The 23838-nt window shown below is 35.0% G+C and overlaps 1 protein-coding gene across 1 annotated transcript in view; it reads right to left on the reverse strand.

The window, feature by feature from the left end:
• The window catches only part of LRRC7 (leucine rich repeat containing 7), a 538317-nt gene that overhangs the window by 291974 nt on the left and 222505 nt on the right, over window positions 1–23838 (reverse strand). Inside the window, 2 exon segments of the mRNA XM_021096484.1 lie at window positions 785–863; window positions 21387–21504. Of these exon segments, the coding sequence (XP_020952143.1) occupies window positions 785–863; window positions 21387–21504 (197 nt within the window).

A 23838-nucleotide genomic window follows, 5' to 3' on the forward strand; every position in this document is an offset into this window, starting at 1 on the left:
CATCCATAACTTCCATTTGGCTATCCTCATAGCATTGTCTTTTTGCCCTTCCTGTAATCTCTAGTACAAAATACTCCTATTTTCTGATCATACTTAATTCATTTTCCAGCTTGAATTACATAATGAGCTATTTTCTTTTTTGTTTTTTTTTTTGCTTTTTAGGGCCACACCCACAGCATATGGAGTCCCAGGCTAGAGGTCAAATCTGAGCTACAACTGCTGGCCTACACCACAGCCACAGCAATGCAGGATCCGAGCCTCGTCTGTGACCTACACCACAACTTAGGGCAACGATGGATCCTTAATCCACTGAGCAAGGCCAGGGACTGAACCTAAAACCTCATGGTTATTAGTCAGGTCGTTTCCTCTGCACCACAATAGGAACTCCATGATTGGCTATTTTCGTGCACTTTACACCCTTGCACTCTCTTGAACTTTCATCAGAAACTTGATGCTAATTTTCCAGCATGACCATAACTAATAACTGTTTTCCTAGTTTTACTACTCTTCCATGGAATGCTGCCTGAGACTCACAAAAAATGATGACAAGGTTTGCTTCAAAGTAATGCCATCTTGTGCCAATTAGGACTTCATTGTTACGCAACAATGCTTTTAATCATCTTCTGTTGAACTATTCTGATTTGATTATTCCTTTCCCATCATTCTATTAAATTGAATTTTAAATACAACATTAAAAGTCATTTGCTATGAGTTTCCTTTATCTTGATACATAATTATCCAGCGGAAGCATAAATATAAATAAAATGTAAGTGCTCATACTCACTTAGAAATTGGATTGACACTGGCTTCAATAATTGTTAAACATTTACAGCACTTTATGTTTTCTGGGAATTCTTGTACACCTAAAATTTAAAAGAAAAAGAGTACATGAAAATATACTAAACTATAGTTCTAATATAAAGAATAATTAATTGCACACTGTAAATATGATAAGGCTAATCATGAGTAAGAACAATAACAATAATATTATACATTAGTGCCATATAATACACATATACATTATAAATATAATGTGAATATTAAATAATATTTTATGACAGTAACAATTTGAAATTAGGATATAAAATTGAGAACACTTGTATATTTAGTATAAGTCTTGGCTCTTTACTAACCTAAAGAAATAAAGTTGGATTTATTTAGTTGTCATAGTGCTGCTACTAAAGAAAGGGAAAATCAGTAGATATAAGAAAACAGAAAATAAAATCTTTACTCTGTTCATTTTATAAGACTGGGAAGAATGAACATGCATATTGGAAAGATATCTAAGGACAAATAATAAAACTGATAGATATTTCAAAACTAAAAAGAAGCTCCAAAACATTTTTTTGCAGGTCTTCCCTATTGGCGCAGATATAGCTCTGCAGCTGCCTGAGAGCGTGAGGAGGTGAGCAGCCCTTCCTGGGGTCCTCTCTGGAGTCTCTGAGGCAGCCAGCCTGGCCGATTGCCCTTGGAGAACTGCTCATCTGCTGTCACAGCTGTGCTGTTGGCTGTGTGACAGAAGTGTACATGTTTTTCTTACTGAAAATCGGTAAGCCACAAACCTAATCCATAAATGTGATGGGCAGAAGAATAAAGTTGTGGAGGATGCTTCAATCAGTTGATATAAATGACTTATATATAAAGTGGACCACTCCATATCCACCAGTTCCACAAGGATTAAAAAAGAAAAACAAAATGAGATAAAAAAAAAAAAAAAAAAACAGGAAGTTCCAAAAAGCAAAACTTGAATTTGCCACACATTGGCAACTACTTTCATAGCATTGGCATTGCATCGAGTATTATAAGTAATCTAGAGATGATTGAAATTGTACAGGTGGATGTGCTGTGTGTAAGTTATATGTAAATACTGCACCATTTTATATAAGGTACTTGAGCACTTGCGGATTCTAGTATCCGCAGAGGTTCTGGAACAAATCCCCCACAGATACTGAGGAACGGCTTCTAACAGAAGTTAGAAGAGACAACAGCTATGCTATAGAAAGCTGTTCCTATATCCCTGCAGTACTGCTTGCTCTTCATTTTTCAAACTATGACTAAGCATGTAAAAAATGTGCATAAAGTACTAGTCCTGCTACTTAATTTGTATCTGACAGAAGGATAAGTAACACTTTATAGGAGAATTTAGTTGAACTTTTTTTTTTTTTTTCCAGGCCATGCCTGTGGCATGTGGAAGTTCCAGGACCAGGATCAAACCCAAGCCACAGCAGTGACAATGCCAAATTCTTTACTGCTAAGCCATGAGGGAATGCCTAGTAGAACTTTTGATGATAGATAATCAAGGGGAAAAAAAAAAAACCCTCCACCTTTCCAGGGTCTCTTGACCTAGACCACCATGTCCACAGGGGATGTGTGCGTGTGGGGGGTGTTGGGAAGCCGAAGGAAACAAGTCATTCACTGCAGAGTAAGGGCACAAAAGATGGTGTGGGGATGATTCTCATGCCACTTCTCCCTCTGTGAAGGTGCATCCGAAACCATGCTGACCTAAAATTACTGCTGAAGTGTTTTGGCATCTTACCAAGAACTCAAGGAGGTTTAGGAGCACCATTATGTATGAATTGAATGAGAAAGGCCAATTCTCTTTATTGAGAAGGTCATAACACCTGGAGCTGCCCTTATTAACTAGACGTTAACAAAATGGCAAAGAAATCAATAAGCGAACCCTTGAGCTATCCTCAACATTTCCCCTAGCGTTCATAGTCACTTCGGATACTGCAACCAACAGGAGTATAAGGTTTTTCTTTTCTCCTTTTAGCTTCTTCTCTTCAGTCCCCAGTCTGGGCTCATTACAAGCTCATGTGCCTGATGCTTCATCTCCACAGGTTCCTACCTTAGGATGATATTTCCTTAAATTATGTGTAAACCAAGACATGGAAGCAGAAGCAAATCAAAATGCAATTTTGAAGAAAAGACTGTACCTCTTTATCTTCTACTGAAAATGGAATTCCCTGCTGTGGTGAAAATGCTACCACATTATTTGCTTAAAAACTTATGTTGTTTACAATTTAAACTTAAAATTGTTCAGAGCAGAATCTATTAGATTAAAGTGGAATCCCAATTTTATCACTTACTGGTTGGGTAACCCTAGGCAAGTCATTCAAATGTCCAATGTGTTAGTTTCCTACTCTGAAATATGCTTATTCTATGAATGGATACATCAGAGAGTTGTATTGAGGATTGAAAGAGATAAAGTAGATAAGGTAACTGAAAGTGTTGCATATATGTTATCTATAATTATTAGAAACAAATCGAAGCAGAGGGTGTCTGTCAACAAAGGAACAATCATGTTGAAAATGAGCTGGCTTGAATAAATTTTAAAAGTTATTTACCTAAGAGAACAGCAAAGAGGTAGGAATTAGTGTGCTGAAACAATTATCTCAATATCTTATCAATATAATAGCTGAGATAGATATTCTTGGAGATGGGAAATAAATGAAAAATATGTATTTATAAATATATACACTTATATATTATAATGTAAATATATAAATAAATGTACTGCTAGTCTATGCTGAGAAATATTTTGTATTTTTGCAGAGGTTTTTAGCTATCTTAATCTACTTGTGAAAGTTGGAATACATTTAGAAAAATAGGTCGCCAAGGGAATTTTGCCTATATACCAATACATGGGCCTTAGACTTTAGGAAAAGCTCCTAGAGTATATATCTTCATCTCACGGTTCGGTCTAAACGTGGTGAGTGGCATAGCACAGTAGTTAAAAGCACAGGTGGGAAGGATGACAGAATCTCAGTATTGTCACTTACCTAGCCATGCAATCTTAGTCAGACGTTATAGTATCTGAATGTCACTTACTCATTTATTGCCTAATTCAAAACACTGTTCTGAGTATTAGATAGTGTGAATGTAAAGCACTTAATAGCATGTCAGTCACTTAATAAGCACCCAATAAATACTAGATAAAAGTTCATGTATTAACAAGAGGAAATTTGACTTACACTTCTTTACGCCACTATGTAAAATAATTTAATTCTTTTAATAACCCTGTGAGACATTAGGAAATATTATTTTCATTTTATAGATAAAGAGCCACAAATTCACAGAGATTAGCTGACTTACTTAAACACCTAATAGGTGTTTATAGATGGAACAGATATAGGTGGAATTTAATTAAATTTTTTAACACCATTTTCCTCTTTACCACATTACTTCTTATTAAAATTGGGTTAGATTTTATTGTAGAGCCCACATTTTTATTAACCAATCTTTGCAACTGGTCTTTCTCACCCTCTGAAACAGTGTGTTTGATTTGTAAAAATGATTTTATATATATGTGTGTGTGTGTACACTCTTCAGTTCTAAAAAAGTTCACACACGCACATGCACATGTGCACTTTTTACTGATTTTCAAATAATTTATACAGAAATAGAACTTTAACAATATATCTTACACCAGGCAGTTTTACTTGTGATTATTGTAAGAAACAGATTCAAGCATTTTGTAGACCATACAACTCAAGCTTTAATTCTTATTTTTCAATTGAGACACCACATAAACTTTCCTACTCAGGCCCATAAGGAACTCTCTTCTATAGGCACCATGAGCTCAATTCTTTTGGGAATCCCTGGAGATTCCAGCTCATTACATTTATATTAGACTCAAACCTAGTCTGAACAACCAATAAGGACTGAACTCTAAAAAAAACTACATGGAAGGCACTGTGTTTTATAGGCAAAATGATATATATAGTTTAAAAAACAGACAATTGCCTTATTCAAAAATAGCAGATGACATCAATAAATGTCTACCCTCCAAATTAGGACACTGTGGTAATCTTTCCCAATATGTTCACTTCAATAACTATGCCATAAAATCTATTTTGAATATGTCCAAAGATACTGTCAAATGAGAAATAACATACCTGCATTTAAATTTAAAACACCTTGGAAACAAAGCCTTCAATGCAATGGAGTTATTCAAAATTTCATTAAAATATATTAATACCTTGAAGAACAAAAGACATAATAGACTGCTTTATCTGATTGTTTTCTTTGTTTTTTCCTTCAAAAAAAATTAGGTTGAAAAAGTTCCTGCTTGCTCAACTTTTAATTATTTAAGAACTAATCCACTTTGTAGGGTTTTTATTCTTCTCTTTCCTGCTGCCTCCATTTGAACACTGCACTGTTCAGTCATTCTTCCACCAGAGAAGGGTGGGGGGAGAATTCTGAAATCAATCAAATATAGGTCTTTCCTACCCAGCATGGGAGAAATTGAAAGTCCACAGGTGAATTTAAGTTTTAGTATATTCAATTAATTGTTTTTATTTGGATTGCCCTATTACTAATGCAGACAACCAAGTCTTGACAGAAGAATCTTAAGTCTGCAATTAATACAGTTTTCAACTTTAAGTATAAAAAAATTGGCATCCAAATGAAAATCAAAACTATAAGTGTCACAGAAATTTTGTTAGGCTTTAAGTTGGCTTTAAGTTGATATTAAAGTATGAAAGCAAATATCTTCCCCATACAATAGATAATAGATAATAATAGATAGCAATAGATAATAGATAATAATCTATGTGGCAAAAAATTTTGTGATTATCAAATATAGAACATAATAATAGCAACAGCAACATTGTTTCCTGTCTCATAAATGGAAGATCCTTGAGAGGCAAACCTGAGTGAAAGACATTTCTATAACATATAAGCTATAAGTCATTTATATATTCAACAAATATTTATTGAATGCTTATTCTGTGTTAGAAATTGTACTAAACTTTGATGATACAATGAGAGAAAGATGGATATGTTCTCTTAATTTGGGGAGCTTATAGTCTGGCAAAGGGATATTTACAATCAACCATAGAGATAATAAAAAATATAAAATATTTAATATTAAATATTTTAGAAATGAGACATGCTATGGAAAATATAATTAGAGCAAAATAAAGATCGATCAAAAATGCTTGAAAAATCTCAAACTTAACAAGGGTGATAAGGTAAGCCATATTGATTGGAAAGATGGCAGTTGAGGGAAGACTTGGAGACAGTGAGAAAGATAGGAATACAGATACCTAGAACCTGAAAGCAGAAAGTAAGAGAATCTCAGGCAGAGGGAATAGACAGTGAAGATGCTATAAAGTTTATTCCTGGTATATTCTAATAATAGCAAGGAGGTCAGTGTGGCTAGAACACAGTGAGGAAGAGAAGAGTAGCAAAAAAATAGGTTAGAAAATTAAGAAGGGTATGTATGGTGAGGAGGTGAGGGTGTCAGCTCATGTATGGACTTTCAGGTCATTACAAGAGCTTTGGTTTTTACTCTGACCAAAATAGAGAAACACTGAAGGATACAAGTGTGATAAGGTCTGATTTTTAATTTGAGAGTATCACTCTTGCTCCTGAGTAAGGTAGCCCTTCTGAGAGGGAGGCCAATTATAAGCTGTTGTAAGAAATTCTAAGGAGAGTTGATGGTGGCTTGGATGCAGGGTGGGAGCAGTGGAGGGAGAAGGAAGTGGGTGGAAACTGGTCAGTTTCTTTCGAATAGAAGACCTGATGGATTGGATGTAGATTATGAAAGAAAAAAGGAAATCATGGATAATTCTAGGTTTTTTCTCCCAAGCAACTTGAATAAAGGATTTGTCTTGAACCTATATGGGAAATAAAATATGTGAAATAGGTTTTGGAGAGAAGATAAAGAATTTTCTTTTGGATTTGTAATTTGAGATGTCCATTAGACTTCTAAGAGAAGATGTCAGGTATATGTAGAAGAGAGGTCTAGACTGTAGATTTCAAAATGCAGAATTCATTGTTATTTAGACAGTATTTAAACCATGAATCAAATATGAGCACCAATGATGTAAATGTAGATAGTGAAGAATAAAGGACCAGTGACTGAGCCATTAATTACTCCAAAATAAGACTGGAGAGAAGAGGAAGAATCAACACAGCAGACTGAACAACATCAGTCAGCGAGGTGGGAGAAAAAAAAAATAAGAGGATTGTCTTAGAAGTCAAATGAAGAAAATGTATAAGGTAGGAAGAAATGGTCAAGTGTTTCAAATGATGTTCATAGGTCAAATAAGATGATGACCAAAAAATTGCCTTTGGATTTGGTAATGAGGAGATCAGTGTGACTTCAACTGGAGTAGAAGGCTTAAAGCCAGGGGGGTTTAAGAGAGGATAAGAGGAAAGGATTTGCGGATAGAGAATATAGACAACTTTATCTAGATGTTTTGCTGCATCAAAAGGGGTGAGGAACTATTATGGGAAGAAGATGCAAGATGTTTTCTTTAGAAATGTTAGGAATAACAGCATGTATGTATGCTGATTAACATAAACACGTAGAGAGAAAAATCTTGATGATATGGTAGAAACTGAGGAGAACTGCTACAGTGATATCCATGGGTAGGCAAGAAGAATGCTTATCCAATGGAGAGACTGGCTTCAGAGAGAAACAGGAGTAGTTCACCTGTACTAACAGGCAGAAATGAGAGAGTATGGGTGCAAATGTTGGTAGATGGGTAGATAAGGATGGTCACAGTTTGTAAATTATCCTTTGAGACCTTTAAGTTTCTCAGTGGGGTAGGATCAATGGCCATGAACATGGGAAAGAAGGTGTAGGAGGTTTGAAGACAGAAGAGAACATGTGAAATAGTCACCAGAGGAGGAGAGTCAATAGACCAAGGAAGTACAATATGATCTTTGGAAAGCAATAAGGCTGCACTTCAGAATTACAATCATGAATGTCAAGTTATCTCTATCAGTGTGGCTGAGTGTTTTTTGCCAGATCCTTTCAAACCCAAGTAGAGAACTAGATTCAGATAGGGTAGTAATTTTACTGAGCATGTGCAGGGATGTGAGAAAGAAGCAATGTGTCAAGGGGATCATCTGATGGCTGACCACAAGATTCAAGCCATGCAAAAAGGGCAGAGCGTCATCAAGGCCAAGAGAATTCCCGAAAAGATGGTAGTATTAATAGAGTGATGGTTCTGATGGGATCGAAGGAGGGATGGAGTGGTATAAGAGGGAGTGTTCTGGAAAGAGAGAAGGATGGAGTCAGTTAGCATTCAATTTCTTGATATTCTTTTTTTTTTTTTTTTTGTCTTTTTGCCTTTTCTAGGGCCACTCCAATGGCATATGGAGGTTCCCAGAGTAGGGGTCGAATCAGAGCTGTAGCTGCCGGCCTACACCAGAGCCACAGCAACTCGGGATCCGAACCGAGTGTGCGACCTACACCACAGCTCATGGCAATGCCAGATCCTTAACCCACTGAGCAAGGCCAGGGATCAAACCTGCAACCTCATTGTTCCTAGTCAGATTTGTTAACCACTGAGCCATGACGGGAACTCCTCAATTTCTTGATATTCTTGACAGTAGATCAGACTTAGGAAAGCAATGGAAATTCAGCAAGAGTCTGTTAAATTGTACCTAATGATATTGTTATGTAAATACCCTGAAGCATGAACTAAAACGCTTTACAAACACCTGATCTTAACTACGGATGTTTTAGATTCAAATTACCTTTTCTAAGATGAAAGGTAACTTTCTTTCCACACTAACATAATATAAAAGACTTCCTACAAATACCAAATTTTTAATGATTTAGCATTGTCTCAAATTCATTGAAATGTATGTTCATTACTTATACATTTTTATATAAATCTGTACACACCATAATAGTTATGGATAGTGTATTTTGAAATGCTTCTTTTCTGAATTTCAGAGATATCATTATCCCAAATGACTTACTCCATGATGGACATGCTTTAGGCTGAAAATGAGTAAAACTTAAATATCTTATATAAAAAAGGAGGGAAATATATGTATAATATTTTAGTATTTTCATTTAATATTTTAAGTATGGTATGAATTTTTAAATATTTCCAATTTTGAGAAGGCAAGGCATGGTTCTGTATATATATTAAATTGGATTAGATTTAGGAGCAGAAAGAATATATTCTATAGAGAAAACCTTATAAGCACTTTGCTTTATTTCATCTTCACGGCAATACTGTTAAGTGATTTATTATTCCTATTTAACTAATAAAGAAACTGAGGCCTAGAGGCTAGCTAGGATTTGAAACCAAGCCAAACTTATTCCAAAAACTATCACATTTTACATTTATTGAGCTGCTTCCATCAAATACTGGATTCAAACTACTTTGGAGGTATCCATTTTAGCTACTCAGGATTGACAGTGCAACATTTACAACAGAGCACTATGTACTGGGATTGTGCCATATAGACTCTCCAGGTCAAACACAAAAAGCCTCAACTTTCTAAAACTCTTGAGTTTAATGCACACTCAAGCTTGACTATGTGGCCTTCTCACAGAGGCACTATAAATTGCCTTTATTCTATGATTACTTTTGGTCAAATTTCAGATAGCATCAACTTTCTGGCACTTTGAATGCATTGCTCAGGTAATAAAATTCTTTATCTTTGAATTTAATATATTGACTTATATAAGCTATAAGCTTAGTTCAGGATCTTTGTCTTCTTTATATATTGTTCAACCAACAGCTATTAGAAGGGATAAACAAGAAGAGGGGGTTACTCAAAATAGGCAAAGTATCAGTATGAAAACATGATAACTGATGGTCTGATAATAACAGAGGTGATGGGAAAACAGCAAAGTTAACATCAGAACTCTTAGAATCTACCTTTCTTATTTTATGTAGAAGCCGGCAGCTCCACCTACTAAATAAATTTAGTAACACAAACCATAATGAACCCCAGTCAATCCGGAAAAGTTAAATTGTAATCATTATACCCACTGAAAGAAAATAATGAAACATTGTTGGAATAATTTCCAGTAAGAATGATCAAATAAAGTTTTAAAATTTGACGTGTAGAGGGATAAACTGTAATTTTGGAGGGAAAATTATTTTCGGTATAAACCCACATTCCCCAAGGATATTTAGTAAATGAGACAATATTCAATTAAGTAGGAAGTAATGATTACAGTTAGATTTCCGAGGGGCAATCTCTTACAGGAGAAAGCAAAAACATTCACCAATTAGGTTAGTAAATTTGTGGGAAACTATACAAGTCAATCATACCTTAAAGAGAGACAGAGAAAGAGGGAAAAAAAGAACAATGGAAGATTTGCTTTACTTCCAATCCTAGTGAAGGGAGCCAAGAACTGAATAGGAACCCAAGCAAGGAAAGTTAAAGGTCTCCTGTAAGACTGCCTATTTTAATGGCATTATCAAGAGAAAAAAAAAAAAAAAAATGAAGGTGAAGTAATCAGTACTTTGAGACAAGTCATGCAATTGATTCTGCCTTTGGGACATGTCTGCCTGGAGAAAATTTTGAGTTTTTATGGCCTTGATCGACAATGAGTTCATTCACAGAGGCATGAACCCGACTTGGTCAAAAGTTAAAATGGCACTTGACACCCTCCTCACCCTCTCTCTGCTTCAACAACGAATATATTGAATCCATATTATGTGAAATGGACCTATTTAATAATCTTATTTCATACTTTACTTATGATTTTTTCTTTCATTATCAACCAACCACTTCACTGAGCATTTACTTTGTCTGCACTTTGACAGCAGCTATTGTGGATCTAGGAACAGTGCAAGGTACAGTGGTTTTTGTTTCCAAAAAGTTTATATTGAAGTTACACTGGCCTAAAAGAGAGAGGACACACAATGCTTCATTACCAGTTCGATTTTGTTCTTTTACAAATTCCAGGAATTTACAGGTACACAGAAGACAGATTAATCAACCAGTTCAGAAAAGACTCTTCTATGACTCTAGAAAAAACTTATCTGTCTAGGTGGCAGAGCCCAACAAGGATGAGGGGATGGAAGGGTTCCTTTCTTCCTTATATTTAGATTTATTACCAGACCATAAACTCTATGCCACATGGAGTGAGTGCTAATAGCATTCATAAAAATTATTTGTTGATTTTATTTCCCGAAGAAGACATTAGTAAGAGTTAAAAGTCCTGGCATCCAGCTAAGAAGGTGGCAAGAGAGCAGACCTGGTTTTTGTTGCCATCATATTCTTTAATGAAAATAGAAGGAGTCAATCCTCTGTTATTAACACTATAATTTCTTGAGCAGAAGTATATTCTGTGAAAAGGAAAGTAGTCTTATATTGAGGGAAGTGCTAGTGATTTTCAGATAAATAGCACATTAAGTGTGTTGAAAGGGAGGCATTTAATAGGGCAAAATAGCAAGCTTTACTCTAAACAAATGGCCTAATGATTTGCCAAACATCAAAGAACATATTTGTTGGTAATTGAGAACAACTGCATGGTAATATTTTCTCCCCAACCCACGTAAAACATTCTAAAATAGACTTCTCTAAGAATTTATATATACTCTACCAGAGTCCCTATTCTTCTGTTAATATACTCAACATTTTAAAGATTTTTATCATTTAACTAGTTACTCATATCATCTTTCTCTAGCATGCTTAAGAGAAACTCCCCCTTTTCACTGAAAGCTGAAGATACTATTTGTCTTCAGTGTTTTGCATGCATTTGGGGAAGGGGTGGAATAATTGGCAAGTCAGTAAAACACATAATAATGCCTTCAACTCTGATTGCCTTTCATTATAACTAACAACAGTGATTTTGCCCACTATGATGCTGTTCAAACCCATTCTTGTATAGAAATAAGTTTTAGAGGATGAGAGAAAAATCACTTAATTGCTGCAGAATTAGGAAGGGCTTTCACATTAATTCATTTTCATTAAAGTCCTTAAATTATACTGTCATAGTTTCTCCGAAGCTATGACAAATCAACAATCAGACTTAAAACTGAATCACTGGCTAATTAAACCTTACCATTCATTTTCTTGCTTTATCATATAAAACAATTTACTCCATTATGACCATGTATCAGCTCCACAAACAAGCATAGACCATTTATTCAGACATCTCACTATCATAAAATGCATTTACCTCTGAGGGACATAGGATTTTTATTTTACTACAGCCTTAAGATCTGAAGAATAAAGGATAAAAGATCCATTGGCATGGAAAGCCAATGCATTTACCCATGGATTGCTGTAAAAAATTTGGGGAAGAGAGGAAGCATGATTTACATGCAGCATGAGTATTTATTTACTCCCTCTGTCTCTGTCTCTGGCAGAGAAAGAGAGAGAGAGAAAGGTTAATGTACTTATTTTTGAAAAGAAAAAAATAGAATTTTTATTGAACACAAGAAGTTAAAACCTCATTTCTAGTTAATTTTGTTCCAGTTCATTAGTTACGTTCAATGTTCTAAGTAGGTAAATGTTCCAAATACTGCATGCTTTCAATATTTCAAGTATACAGATGTCACTAAGATAGAGCATTTGTCCTAGAAAAGCCAATTGTGAAAAAATATAGTGAAAAAGTAAATGATCCTAGCCTATATTCAATAACCTGAATATTTGCATTTTTATTACAAGCAACAAAGAATATTTAAAAAATTGATCACATCCTAGGCCACAATGCGAAAGTCAATGAATAATAAGTCATCCAGGCCACGTAGTGTGCAACTATTTCAATAAAAATAATATAATAAAAAAGCTTCAAGTATAATAGAATACTAAAAACAACCAAGTAAACTCTAAGAAAGTGTGTGTGGGGCATAATAAAAGCAGCTGCAGTATAAAGTAGACACATAGAAATTAGTGATTGGAAAATAAAGCAATCAAGCAACCAATATTAAGACTAATAAGTCAAAAGGGAATTACTTGAAAGATAAGTGAAGTAGACAAATCTCTGGTAGCATAGAAGATAAAACATATATGATAGATGGAATAATTAAACAATATTAGGAATACAAAGAAAGAAACAGCCATGAATGTGGTAGAGATTTATAAAACACATAAGATAAGCCTATGGACAATGTTTTACCATAAAATTGAACATCTGGATGATGGAATAGATTATTTCCCAGGAAATTATAACTTATGAAAAAGTGACAAGATGATATAAAGGTTATGAGAATGGAAAAGAAAAATAAAACTGTCAGATGAAGATGATATGCTTTTATACATAATAATTCAAAAGAATCTATTGCTTATAAATTCAAATTTATAATTCAGCACCATGGCCGAACGTAAGAGTAAAATATCAAAATTAGTAATGTTTCTAGACGGCATCAACAAAAATTAGAAAAAAAGTTCTTTCTAAAGGGAATATAGCTTATAAAATTGGCAACTTAAACTACTTTGCGATAATTCTAATGAAATATGTGCAGATCCTCTTGAAAGAAATCAAAAAACCTTTATTGAAAGGCACAAAATAAGATCTAAATAAAGGTAAATACCATGTTCATGGATTATAATACCACCACAAAATATCAATTTATCCCAAATTAATCTTTAAATTCAAGCCAATTAAAAAAATTCCAATAGATTGCTGATGAACCTCAACAAGTTAACCTAAAATTTATATAAAGAACTGAGTACCAAAAATAGCAAGACACATTTTTAAAAAGAAAGACTTGTATTTTCAGATATTAAAACTTAATACTAAGTCACAGTGATTAGACAATATGACATTGGTGAAAGAATAAGCAAATAAGAAGATGGAGCAGGGCAGAGAATTTGAAGTAAATGTCCTTTCATGTAAAGAGATATAAATTAGAAAACACATTAATAAATGTTGGAAGAACAACTACTCATCTATTCATACGGAAAAAACTTTGATAATACATAGCACAAAAAACAAGTTGCAAATGAATTAAAGCCTTAAATGTGGAAAGAAAAACTAATTGTTTTCGAAGAAAATGTAGACAAATATCTTTATGATATTAGCATAGGAAATAATTTCTTATATACGCTGTAAAAATACAGCCAAAAAAGAGGAGAGTGATACATTTTAGTACATTAAAATTCGCAACTTCTCTATCACAAATGGCATCCCAAGCCAAGTGAAAAGACAAACCACAGACTGGTAGATGATATTTGTAACCCATGTAACCAACAAGGGACTAGTATTCACAGTATATAAATCTTTCAAATCACTGAGAACCTAACAGCAAACAATCGAAAATAAAAATGGATCAAAAAGACAATTTGTAGAGAAAGATACTCTATAATTCCTAATAAAAAGAAATAAAAAATGCCAACTCCACTGGTGATTAGGGAAATATGAATTAAAATACTGAGCTACCCTTATAAAATCATCTGATTGGCCAACATTTAAAATATCAAATAACTCAAGTATTGACAAGGATATGGAGCAGTGGCAACTTTGTTACTCTGCCGGTACAATGAGATGCGCATGATCTTTAAGGACAAATTTTAGAAACATAATGTAAAATGACAACTTGCAGAATAATACACACAATGTGTTAGCATTTCATTGAAATTTTAAACACACTGAGAAGAAGGAAAAAGGGATGGGAATGAGAATTCATAAGTTTATGTAATGTTTTATTCATTAAAAACCTGCAGTGTTATATCTATAATAAATGTTAACACTTTAATCTACATGGTGGGTGCATTGCTGTCTCATATTTTCTTCATGCTTAAAATGTTTAATCATTAAAAAATTAAAACTACATAAATATTTTAATATAACAAAGTATAGTGTTTTTAATACTAAATTGAGTTCTGAATGATAAGTAAGATTGAACCATGTGAAAAGAGGTGTGAAAGGTGATTGAGGCAGAGGAAATGACGTAAGTAGAGTCATGGAGATGGTGCAACAGCATTAAATATTTAAGGCAGCTTTTCAATATCTAGCTCATAAAGTTAAAAAGTGCAAATCATCTTTAGTGAGATGAGTGGATAGGATGGAAGAGTAGGTGGTCAATTGTGGGGCTTTTCATGCTGTGTTAGGGAGGCTATAGTCTTCCTGGATCAGCTGAAGTTTCTCAAGTAGGAGAGGAACCTTGTCAGATTTGCAATTTAGAAAGAGCACTAAGGATATTTTGTGGAGAATAGGTTTGGGAATGGTGGTAGCAATAACCAGGATGGGGAGATCAATTGGGAGGGTAATTCGTAGTCTCGGAAACAGACAAGACGCTAAATTAAGATGATAACAATGGGGGCAGTTCCCATCGTGGCTCAGTGGTAACACACCCAACTAGTGTCCATTAGGATGAGGGTTCAACCCCTGGCCTTGTTCAGTGGGTTAAGGATCCAGCAGTGCCGTGAGCTGTGGGGTAGGTCACAGACTTGGCTCAGTCTGTGTTGCTGTGGCTGCGGCTGTGGCTGTGGCCGTGGCAGGCAGCTGCAGCTCTATTCGACCCCTAGCCTGGGAACTTCCATACACTGCAGTGTGGATCTAAAAAGCAAAAAAAAAATAAATAAATAAAAGAAGAGAAAAAGAAAAAAAAAATGATGAGAATGGTGAGAAGGAAGCAGATGACATATTTCAGAGGAAAAACTTGCAGGATTTGGTCCATGGGAGTCAGTGGAAAGAATTGATTTTTATCCTGAATGCCTGTGTGGATATTAGTAGCATTAACAGAAAACTAGGTATAATGGAAGAAAAGCATATCTGGGTGGATGATGAGTTTGGTTTTAAATACATCATGTCTGGAGGTGTTTGTGGATCACACTGTAGCTATGTCCAGGCTGCAGTTGGCTATACCAGTCTGAAGCTTGATGTGAACAGGTCATTATTCCAAGAACAAGGACATTAAATATATTACTATTTGGCAGCTTGGAGCTATTTTAGTGGTTACTCATCACTTATTGGAGCATCTTTCTATCTTTTCTAGCACTCAGTTACATTTAACAGATCCCAGTGTAAGAGGTGGGGAACCCTATACTATGTAGGGTCCCTAACATAATGCAATGTAAATATGTATCATATATTTTAAAATAATGCTAAGGTATAATGTTTATTTACCTGCCAAACATTTGGTGAGCCCCTGCCATGTACTGGTATTGTGTTAGCAGCTCCAAGCAGAGAAATGAATAAGACAGCCCCTGATTTAAAGGGTTTTACAATGTATTCAAATACTTAGGGATGTAGAGAAATTGAAATACAAAGCGAGGTATGCTCAAAGCAAAAACATATACAAAGTATAAAGATATAATGAAAGAAGGAGTTATTAATTACATTTGTGTATAGAATGTCAGGAAAATTTCCCATAATAAATGACATCAGAAATGTCTTTTTAAAGGTGAAGAGGACTCTGGTTGATGAGGGACAATAGTGGGAGGACAGTTGGTTTTACCTGAGGATGAACTGGAAGGGAGATGGGTTAGTTGGAGACATGGTTAGACAGGTAGTGAGAACTATTCACACAAATTTTACAGATATCTTTGTGCCCACAATAGTTCACTTATCTAGGGGTTTTAATATAAAATCATATTTTTAAAATAGTGCAAGGAAAAATGGTGAATCCAGGATGACAGCTGGAAGAATTAGATATGAAAAGACTGGAGTCACAAGGACAACCAAGATCAGATTTAACCTGTCTCCAGTTGAATTAGTCTCATCATAAGGAGTCACTCATCAAATTCCAACACAATTCAAGCAAAACTTTACCTAGATTGACTTGAATGACTAGCACTTAAACATTCTGTTTTCTGTTCCTCAATACCAATACTGATTACATTCTCTCAGGTCTTGGCTCTTTTCCTCCAGGGCTATTCCAACCTTGTCAAACTGTGATGCTGATACTGTACTTATTTTCTGCTCTCTGCTCTTTCTTCACTTGACAGACTCCTAAAGGATATATTATCCTCCTTAAGTAACTGTCTCGGTCTCTGCCACAGAACTCAGTGACAGCTTTTTAGGTATACTTTTGCAAAAAGACTGATGTGTTGAAATCTTTTACTGTTTGTGTAACTTCTAGCAATGGCTGATATGCCATCATGTTCATCAAACCTTTTGTACCATACTAACTTTACAGAATGATTTGAAATGTCTTCCTTGTTTTTTTGCCTAAGTATTTTCACGATGTAGAGATCATAAGCGTAGCGAACAGTCCCTAAATACTGCTTCCCAGGACATCTAATCATGCTCATAAGCTTATTTCTGAGTAGAAGTACAACTTGCAGTTTACAGCCTGGCAACAAAAATTTCCTGATGCAAGAGGACCACTAGGAGGTGATTATAATGTTCATAAAAATGTCATATTTCTTAGGATTTTCATGTTTATATTTAGTGATTAATTTTCTCTTGGTTCTTTTTAAGAATATGATGGTATTTTTTTTTTTTTTACTTGAACTATCCTGCCCAAAGGTTAAGGGACGTGTTATATTTGGCCATATAACATTTCTTAGAAATTGTTATTTGAAAATAGAATTTGATGTGTGAATGTATATAAGTATAGAAGCAGCATTAATTGTTATGAAGGTACAGACATATCAATTCACAAAAGTATGTGGCCTGTAAATCTATTTTTAAAAGGATAAAGGTAGGCCTTCATGTCATTTTTCCAATCAGCCTAAATCTAGTTGTTGTTCTCTCTCTTATTCAGCAAATGGTCCTTTTAAGACTTTCTAGTTTCATTGATTTGCATGCAGCTGTCCAGGTTTACTAGCAATTCTTGCTGAATAGACTGTCTTTTTTCCAATTTATGTTCTTGCCTCCTTTGTCAAAGATTAATTGACCATAGGTGTCAGGGCTTATTTCTGTGTTCTCTATTCTGTTCCATTGGTCTGTATGTCTGTTTTGGTACCAGTACCACACTGTCTTGATGACTAGGGCTTTGTAATATTGCTTGAGGTCTGGGAGAGTTATGCCTTCTGCTTGGTTTTTGTTTCTTAGGATTGCTTTGGCAAGTCTGGGTTTTTTGTGGTTCCATATAAATTTTTGGATTGTTTGTTCTAGTTCTGTGAAAAATGTCATGGGTAATTTGATAGAGATTGCATTGAATCTATAGATTGCTTTGGGTCGTATGGCCATTTTTACAATATTAATTTTTCCAATCCAGGAACATGGAGTATCTTTCCATGTCTTTATATCTTCTTTCATTTCCTTGATTAACATTTTATAGTTCTTGGCATATAGGTCCTTTGCCTCCTTGGCCAGGTGTATTCCCAGGTATTTGGTTTTTGGGTTGCAATTTTAAAAGGTATTGTGTTTTTGTATTCCTTTTCTAAAGTTTTATTGTTAGTAGACAGAAATGCTACTGATTTCTGAATGTTAATCTTATATCCTGCTACTATGCTGAATATGTTGATCAGTTCAAGCAGTTTTTGGGTTGAGTCCTTAGGGTTTTCTATGTATAGTATCATGTCGTCTGCATACAGTGACAGTTTTATCTCTTCTCTTCCTATTTGGATGCCTTTTATTTTGTTTGTCTGATTGCTGTGGCTAGGACTTCCAATACTATGTTGAATGAAAGTGGTGAGAGTGGGCTTCCTTGTCTTGTTCCAGATTCTACTGGAAAGGCTTTCGGTTTTTCTCCATTGACTATTATATTTGCTGTGGGTTTGTCATAAATGGTTTTTATTATGTTTCCTCTACACTCACTTTGGTAAGGGTTTTTATCATGAATGGATGTTGGACTTTGTCAAATGCTTTTTCTGCATCTATTGAGATGATCATATGGTTTTTGACTTTTCTTTTGTTAATGTGGTGTATGATGTTTGTTGATTTGCGTATGTTGCCCACATGTTCATTGCAGCTCTATTCACAATAGCCAAGACATGGAAACAACCCAAATGTCTATTAACAGACAATTGGATTAGGAAGATGTGGTATATATACACAATGGAATACTACTCAGCCATAAAAAAGAACAAAATAATGCCATTTGCAGCAACATGGATGGAACTAGAGATTCTCATACTGAGTGAAGTAAGTCAGAAAGAGAAAGACAAATACCATATGGTATCACTCATATCTGGTATCTAATATACAGCACAAATGAACCTTTCCACAGAAAAGAAACTCATGGACTTGGAGAACAGACTTGTGGTTGCCTGGGGGGAGAAGGAAGGAGTGGGAGAGATTGGGAGCTTGGGGCTAATGGATGCAAACTATTGCTTTTGGAATGGACTAACAATGAGATCCTGCTGTGTATCACTGAGAACTATGTATAGATACTTACAACACAGCACAACAATGGGAGAGAAAATTGTTTACATGTATGTGTAACTGGGTCCCCATGCTGTACAGTGGGGAAAAACAAGTGTGTTGGGGGAAATAACAATAAAAAATAAATTAAAAAAAAACTGTCTTTCTGAAAACCCTCTAAGTGGTAGGTCAAGTTGGTGTAGAAAGATATGTGTCCTCATTATACTCTATCGTTCCCTTCAAATGAAATGCTCTCCTTTATTCAGATGCTGCTGTGTTTCATGGAACACCTCAAGCCATATATTTTTCTTGAACTCTTCCCTAGTAATAAAGTGGTCTTTATTAATCTTATTCACTAAGAATTTACAACTATAAATTGTGCTGTAATTAGCCATTTCATTGTAGTGTTTTATGGTCCCATTGATTATTTATAGTTCTTCTTCTCTCCCCAGGGACATGGTAAACTTTTCTATGACTCTCATAGACTTGAAGGCATCCCTAGCCAATTTAACTGGGTACAGTTCAGCAAGTGTTCCACGTTCCAGGAGGACCATTCATTCATGAATCCATTCAATAAATTGTATTAACCTCCTACAATGTGCCACACACTGTTTTAGGCAGTAGAGATATATCAGTGACCAAAACAACAATAAAAAATAGAAACATTACTACATTTTAATCTGAGATAGGGGAATCTAGACAATACACAAACAATTTAAACATATAGTTTGTCAGTTTCTCTTAAAGGCTACTAAGAAAATCAAACAAGGAAGGGAACGAGGGTATTCTTTTAGTGGATAAAAATAGCAGAATATTCATTTTAAATAGGATAGACCAAAATTTATCACATACGCCATGTTTACATGTGATCAAGAGATTTTCCTGGTATTCCTTAAAAAGATGGATTAAATTAAGATCCTTATTTATCTAGACTATCAAGCTAGTCTTACTTGACTTCTTTTTTTTTTCTAGCTTGCACACATTAGTTTTTTCCCCCTTTAAAAAAAACCAATTTGAGGCATCAATGATTCACAAAGAACTGCACATATTTAATGTATACAAATGGATGAATTTAAACATATGCAAACACCAATGATATCGTCATCACAAAGTAACAGACACATCCAACGCCTCCCAGAGTGTCCTCATGTTCCCTTGGTTTTCTTTTCTCCTTCTTTCTCTTTTTTTGTGTGGTAAGAACACTTAGCATGGGATCTACCCTCTCAACAAATTCTGAAGTGTATAATATTGTTAACTATGGGCATTTTGTTGGATGGCAAATCTCTAGAATTTATTCATCCAGCACAAATGAAAATTTATACCCATTGAATAACAATTCCTGTGTGGGCTTGCTTATTGTTTCTTAAGGTAACTTTACCTAACTACACTGACTGGATTATGTTCTGCAATATGTATGTCCTTCACCTCCAATGTATCTTCACACACAATTGTTTACTTAATTATCCATCATAACTTGTTTAATGCCTAATGCAGATACTGTAATGTAAGTTTCATGAGGGCAGGGATCTGCTCTGTTCATGCCTGTGTCTTTGGCATCAAGCATATTGCCTGAAGTTACCAAAGCAGTACACACACACACACACACACACACACACACACACACACGCACAGTTTAACAGACTAGCTTAATGATGGAGGAGTCATGTTTTATATCCTCACAGTGCCTAAACAATAACCCTTTCGACTGATCTTTGCTTTATTTTAATAAAATGGAATACCAAGTTTATCTGGAAGGAGATGAAGATTTAATGAAACACGAGGATATAGGAGACTCCCACAGACATTTAGAAGAAAACATTATCAACATGACTATCAACAAAATCACCAGACACAACAAGTTTGGCCACAAATATTCCAAATACTATTGAGCACTTATTATTCACCAGGAATTGCTCTAAACTAATGTATTTGAGATACATCAGTGACCAAAACAGAATAAAATCCTTCTTGTCACATAATAGCATTTAAATTTGGGGGTGGGAGAGAATATACAAATACAAAAAATAATTAAAGTATATGTATCGAGAAGACTGTCAGTGCTATGGGGAAAAAGTGGAGCAGAGTAAGGGAAATTGGAAGTTCAATTCCAAGTAGGGTGAATAAATAGGTCTCACTGAGCAAATGATACCTGAGACTGTTGGAAACAATTTTACTCTAAGAATGAGGTAAATAAACAGTGTAAAGTCAGGAAAATATTCTTGAAAAGATTAAATCACATATCTAAATCCAGAGTGAAACAAGGCCTGGGTGAGTCAGGGACATTAGTAAGAGGGGGGAAGAGAAGTGTTCTGTCTTTGATTTATAATTTAGGATTTAACTTTTCAACAACATTAAGCTAGAGTTGCAATGACATGAGAGAAAAAGCGTTTTATCATTTGCTAAGAGAAAACATTAAAGCACATTCTCAGTTAAAAATTCATGTTATTTAGAGAGTAAATGAGAAACTTACCATTTTTACTGATGTCGAGTTCTTTAAGGTTAACTAAACTAGCAATGGTGGTCGGCAGATTTGAAAGGTCGTTATCAGGAATACTTAGTTTTCTTAGAGCTTGACAGTTGAACAATTGCTGTAAAAAGAAAATGATGATTAATTAGCCCTCAATTTGGTTAAATCCATTCATATTTAAAGGTGGTAACAAAATTCAAACCATCTTTACAAAAGTGGTAGTAAAATGATCAACTACAAAAGTCTCACCTATATCCATCCTCTGGATTCTTTTCAGAATTTTTTCACATTCCATTCCCATGTTAGTGCCTCTGCTACCCATATTCCCCACCCAAGGTACTCTACCTTTCCTCCTTCAGTTTAACATTAATGTTCAATTTGCCCCTGAGCCAGTGGAATTTTTTTCTTTGAAATAATTTTTGGAGTTGCCCCTTCCTTTTTATTCCCACAGCTACCAGGATTACTTCAATTCTCTTTCTCCATTACCACAAATTACTTCCATTTAATCACACTGAAGAGTTGTTTATCTGACATGCAAGAACTGTAATACAGTTGGATACAGGAGATCACATTTCTTTTGTTGTCTCCCCACCGCCCCCACCCCAACTGCTTCATAAATATCTAGCAAATGAAACATTTATTTCTGATATTTGGCAAAAACAAAAACAAACAAAAAAAACCCACTAGTGGTTGATTCATTTCTGCCACCAGTCCAAAAGAATTAGACAGGGAAGAGTCAAGTGTTAATGCAATAGTTCTCAAATACAGCATGGTTTTAATCAATGGTGGTTAGAGGTAGTTTAAAATGTGGGTTCTTGGGGTTCCCATCATGGTGCAGGGGAAATGAATCTATGAAACATGAGGTCGTGGGTTCGACCCCTGGCCTCACTCAGTGGGTTGAGGATCTGGTGTTGCCATGACTTGTTGTGTAGTTTGCAGGCATGGCTCGGATCCAATGTTGCTGTAGCTGTGGTGTAGTCTGGCAGCTGTAGCTCTGATTGGACCCCTCGCCAGGGAACCTCCATATGCAGTGGGTGCAGCCCTAAAAAAAATTAAAAAATAAAATGTGGGTTCTTGGGTTTTACCCAAAGAGGTACCAATATCGTGGGTCTGGGATGGGGTCAAAATCTGCATTTTTAACAAGCATTCTAATGATCTGGTTATTTTTATTTAGGTATTTCCAGTATCATGTTTCTGGAAACAATAAGTCAGATTTTTTAGCTATGTCCATTTCATCTTGACTACTCAAGATTTGAACAGCTGGGACAGAATTTTTGATTCATTTCTGGAAGAATTATCTTAATGAGATCTTTTCTGTTTGACATTTCTAATTCTGTTTTGCTAAATTTCCACAGATGAAGTCTGGTGTCCATGACTATGCAGTTGGCCCTCAGTACATTTAACTACTGCTTGTTCTTACATGTAATTCATAATTTATAAGCAAAAACATGGCTGTTATTTCTTAACTCATTAGCTTTTTAAAAATAGATTGTGCTAGACTTAAAACAAAATCTGTAGTTTCTTGCTTTTGGTTAGTCATTTTTGGCTCCTTACAGAGTATTTGCAATACTTCAGGTAGTGCTAGAATTGCAATATTTTCCACAGAAATGTTGTTACTTCTTTCTATAAAATCTAAAAAAAGATAACTTCATGAATAGTTTCCACTAACTACTAATTTTCTCTCAAAAACAGATAAATATATGTCTATATTCATGGTGAAAGCTAATTTAAAATTTTGTCCAGTCTCTATTATTCTGTTAGAACCATTACATCTACATGCAATGTGGCTTGATTTAAAATAATCAATTGCTGGGGAGTTCCCATCACAGAATAGGGGAAACGAATCTGACTAGCATCCATGAGGATGCAGGTTCACTCCCTGGCCTTGCTCAGTGGGTTAAGGACTCAGCATTGCTGTGAGCTGTGGTATAGGTTGCAGACTTGGCTTGGATCCCACGTTGCTGTGGCTGTGGCATAGGCTAGTGGCTACAGCTCCTATTTGACCCTTAGCCTGGGAACCTTCATATGCCACAGGTGCAGACCTAAAAAGACCAACAATAAATAAATAAATAAAATAATCAATTGCCTTATGGCTGACATTGGTAAGATGTAATAACTACTCTTTAGTCTGATTTCTACAACCATTTTATGCAAATTTCAGACAAATAATTTTCCAAACTGAGTTTTTTTGTGTGTATGTAAATTCAAGTCTCATTATCTCAACTAGATTCTCAGATTATATCAAGAATTAATAGAGGTCCCTGTATTCTTTTCCAGTTTTAAATGAAGCCGTATTTGGAACAAAGAAACTCCTGAACATACTATTTCATAAGAGAATTCAAGATTTCTCTGGTAGAGAGGCTAAGAGCATAGCATTTGGAATCAGATTGATGTGGATTCCATGCCCATGCATCTACTTACTAGCTGTATAATCTTGGGCAAGTTATCTCACATC

This window comes from Sus scrofa, chromosome 6 (genome assembly GCF_000003025.6).
Source record: "Sus scrofa isolate TJ Tabasco breed Duroc chromosome 6, Sscrofa11.1, whole genome shotgun sequence".
NCBI lineage: Eukaryota > Metazoa > Chordata > Mammalia > Artiodactyla > Suidae > Sus > Sus scrofa.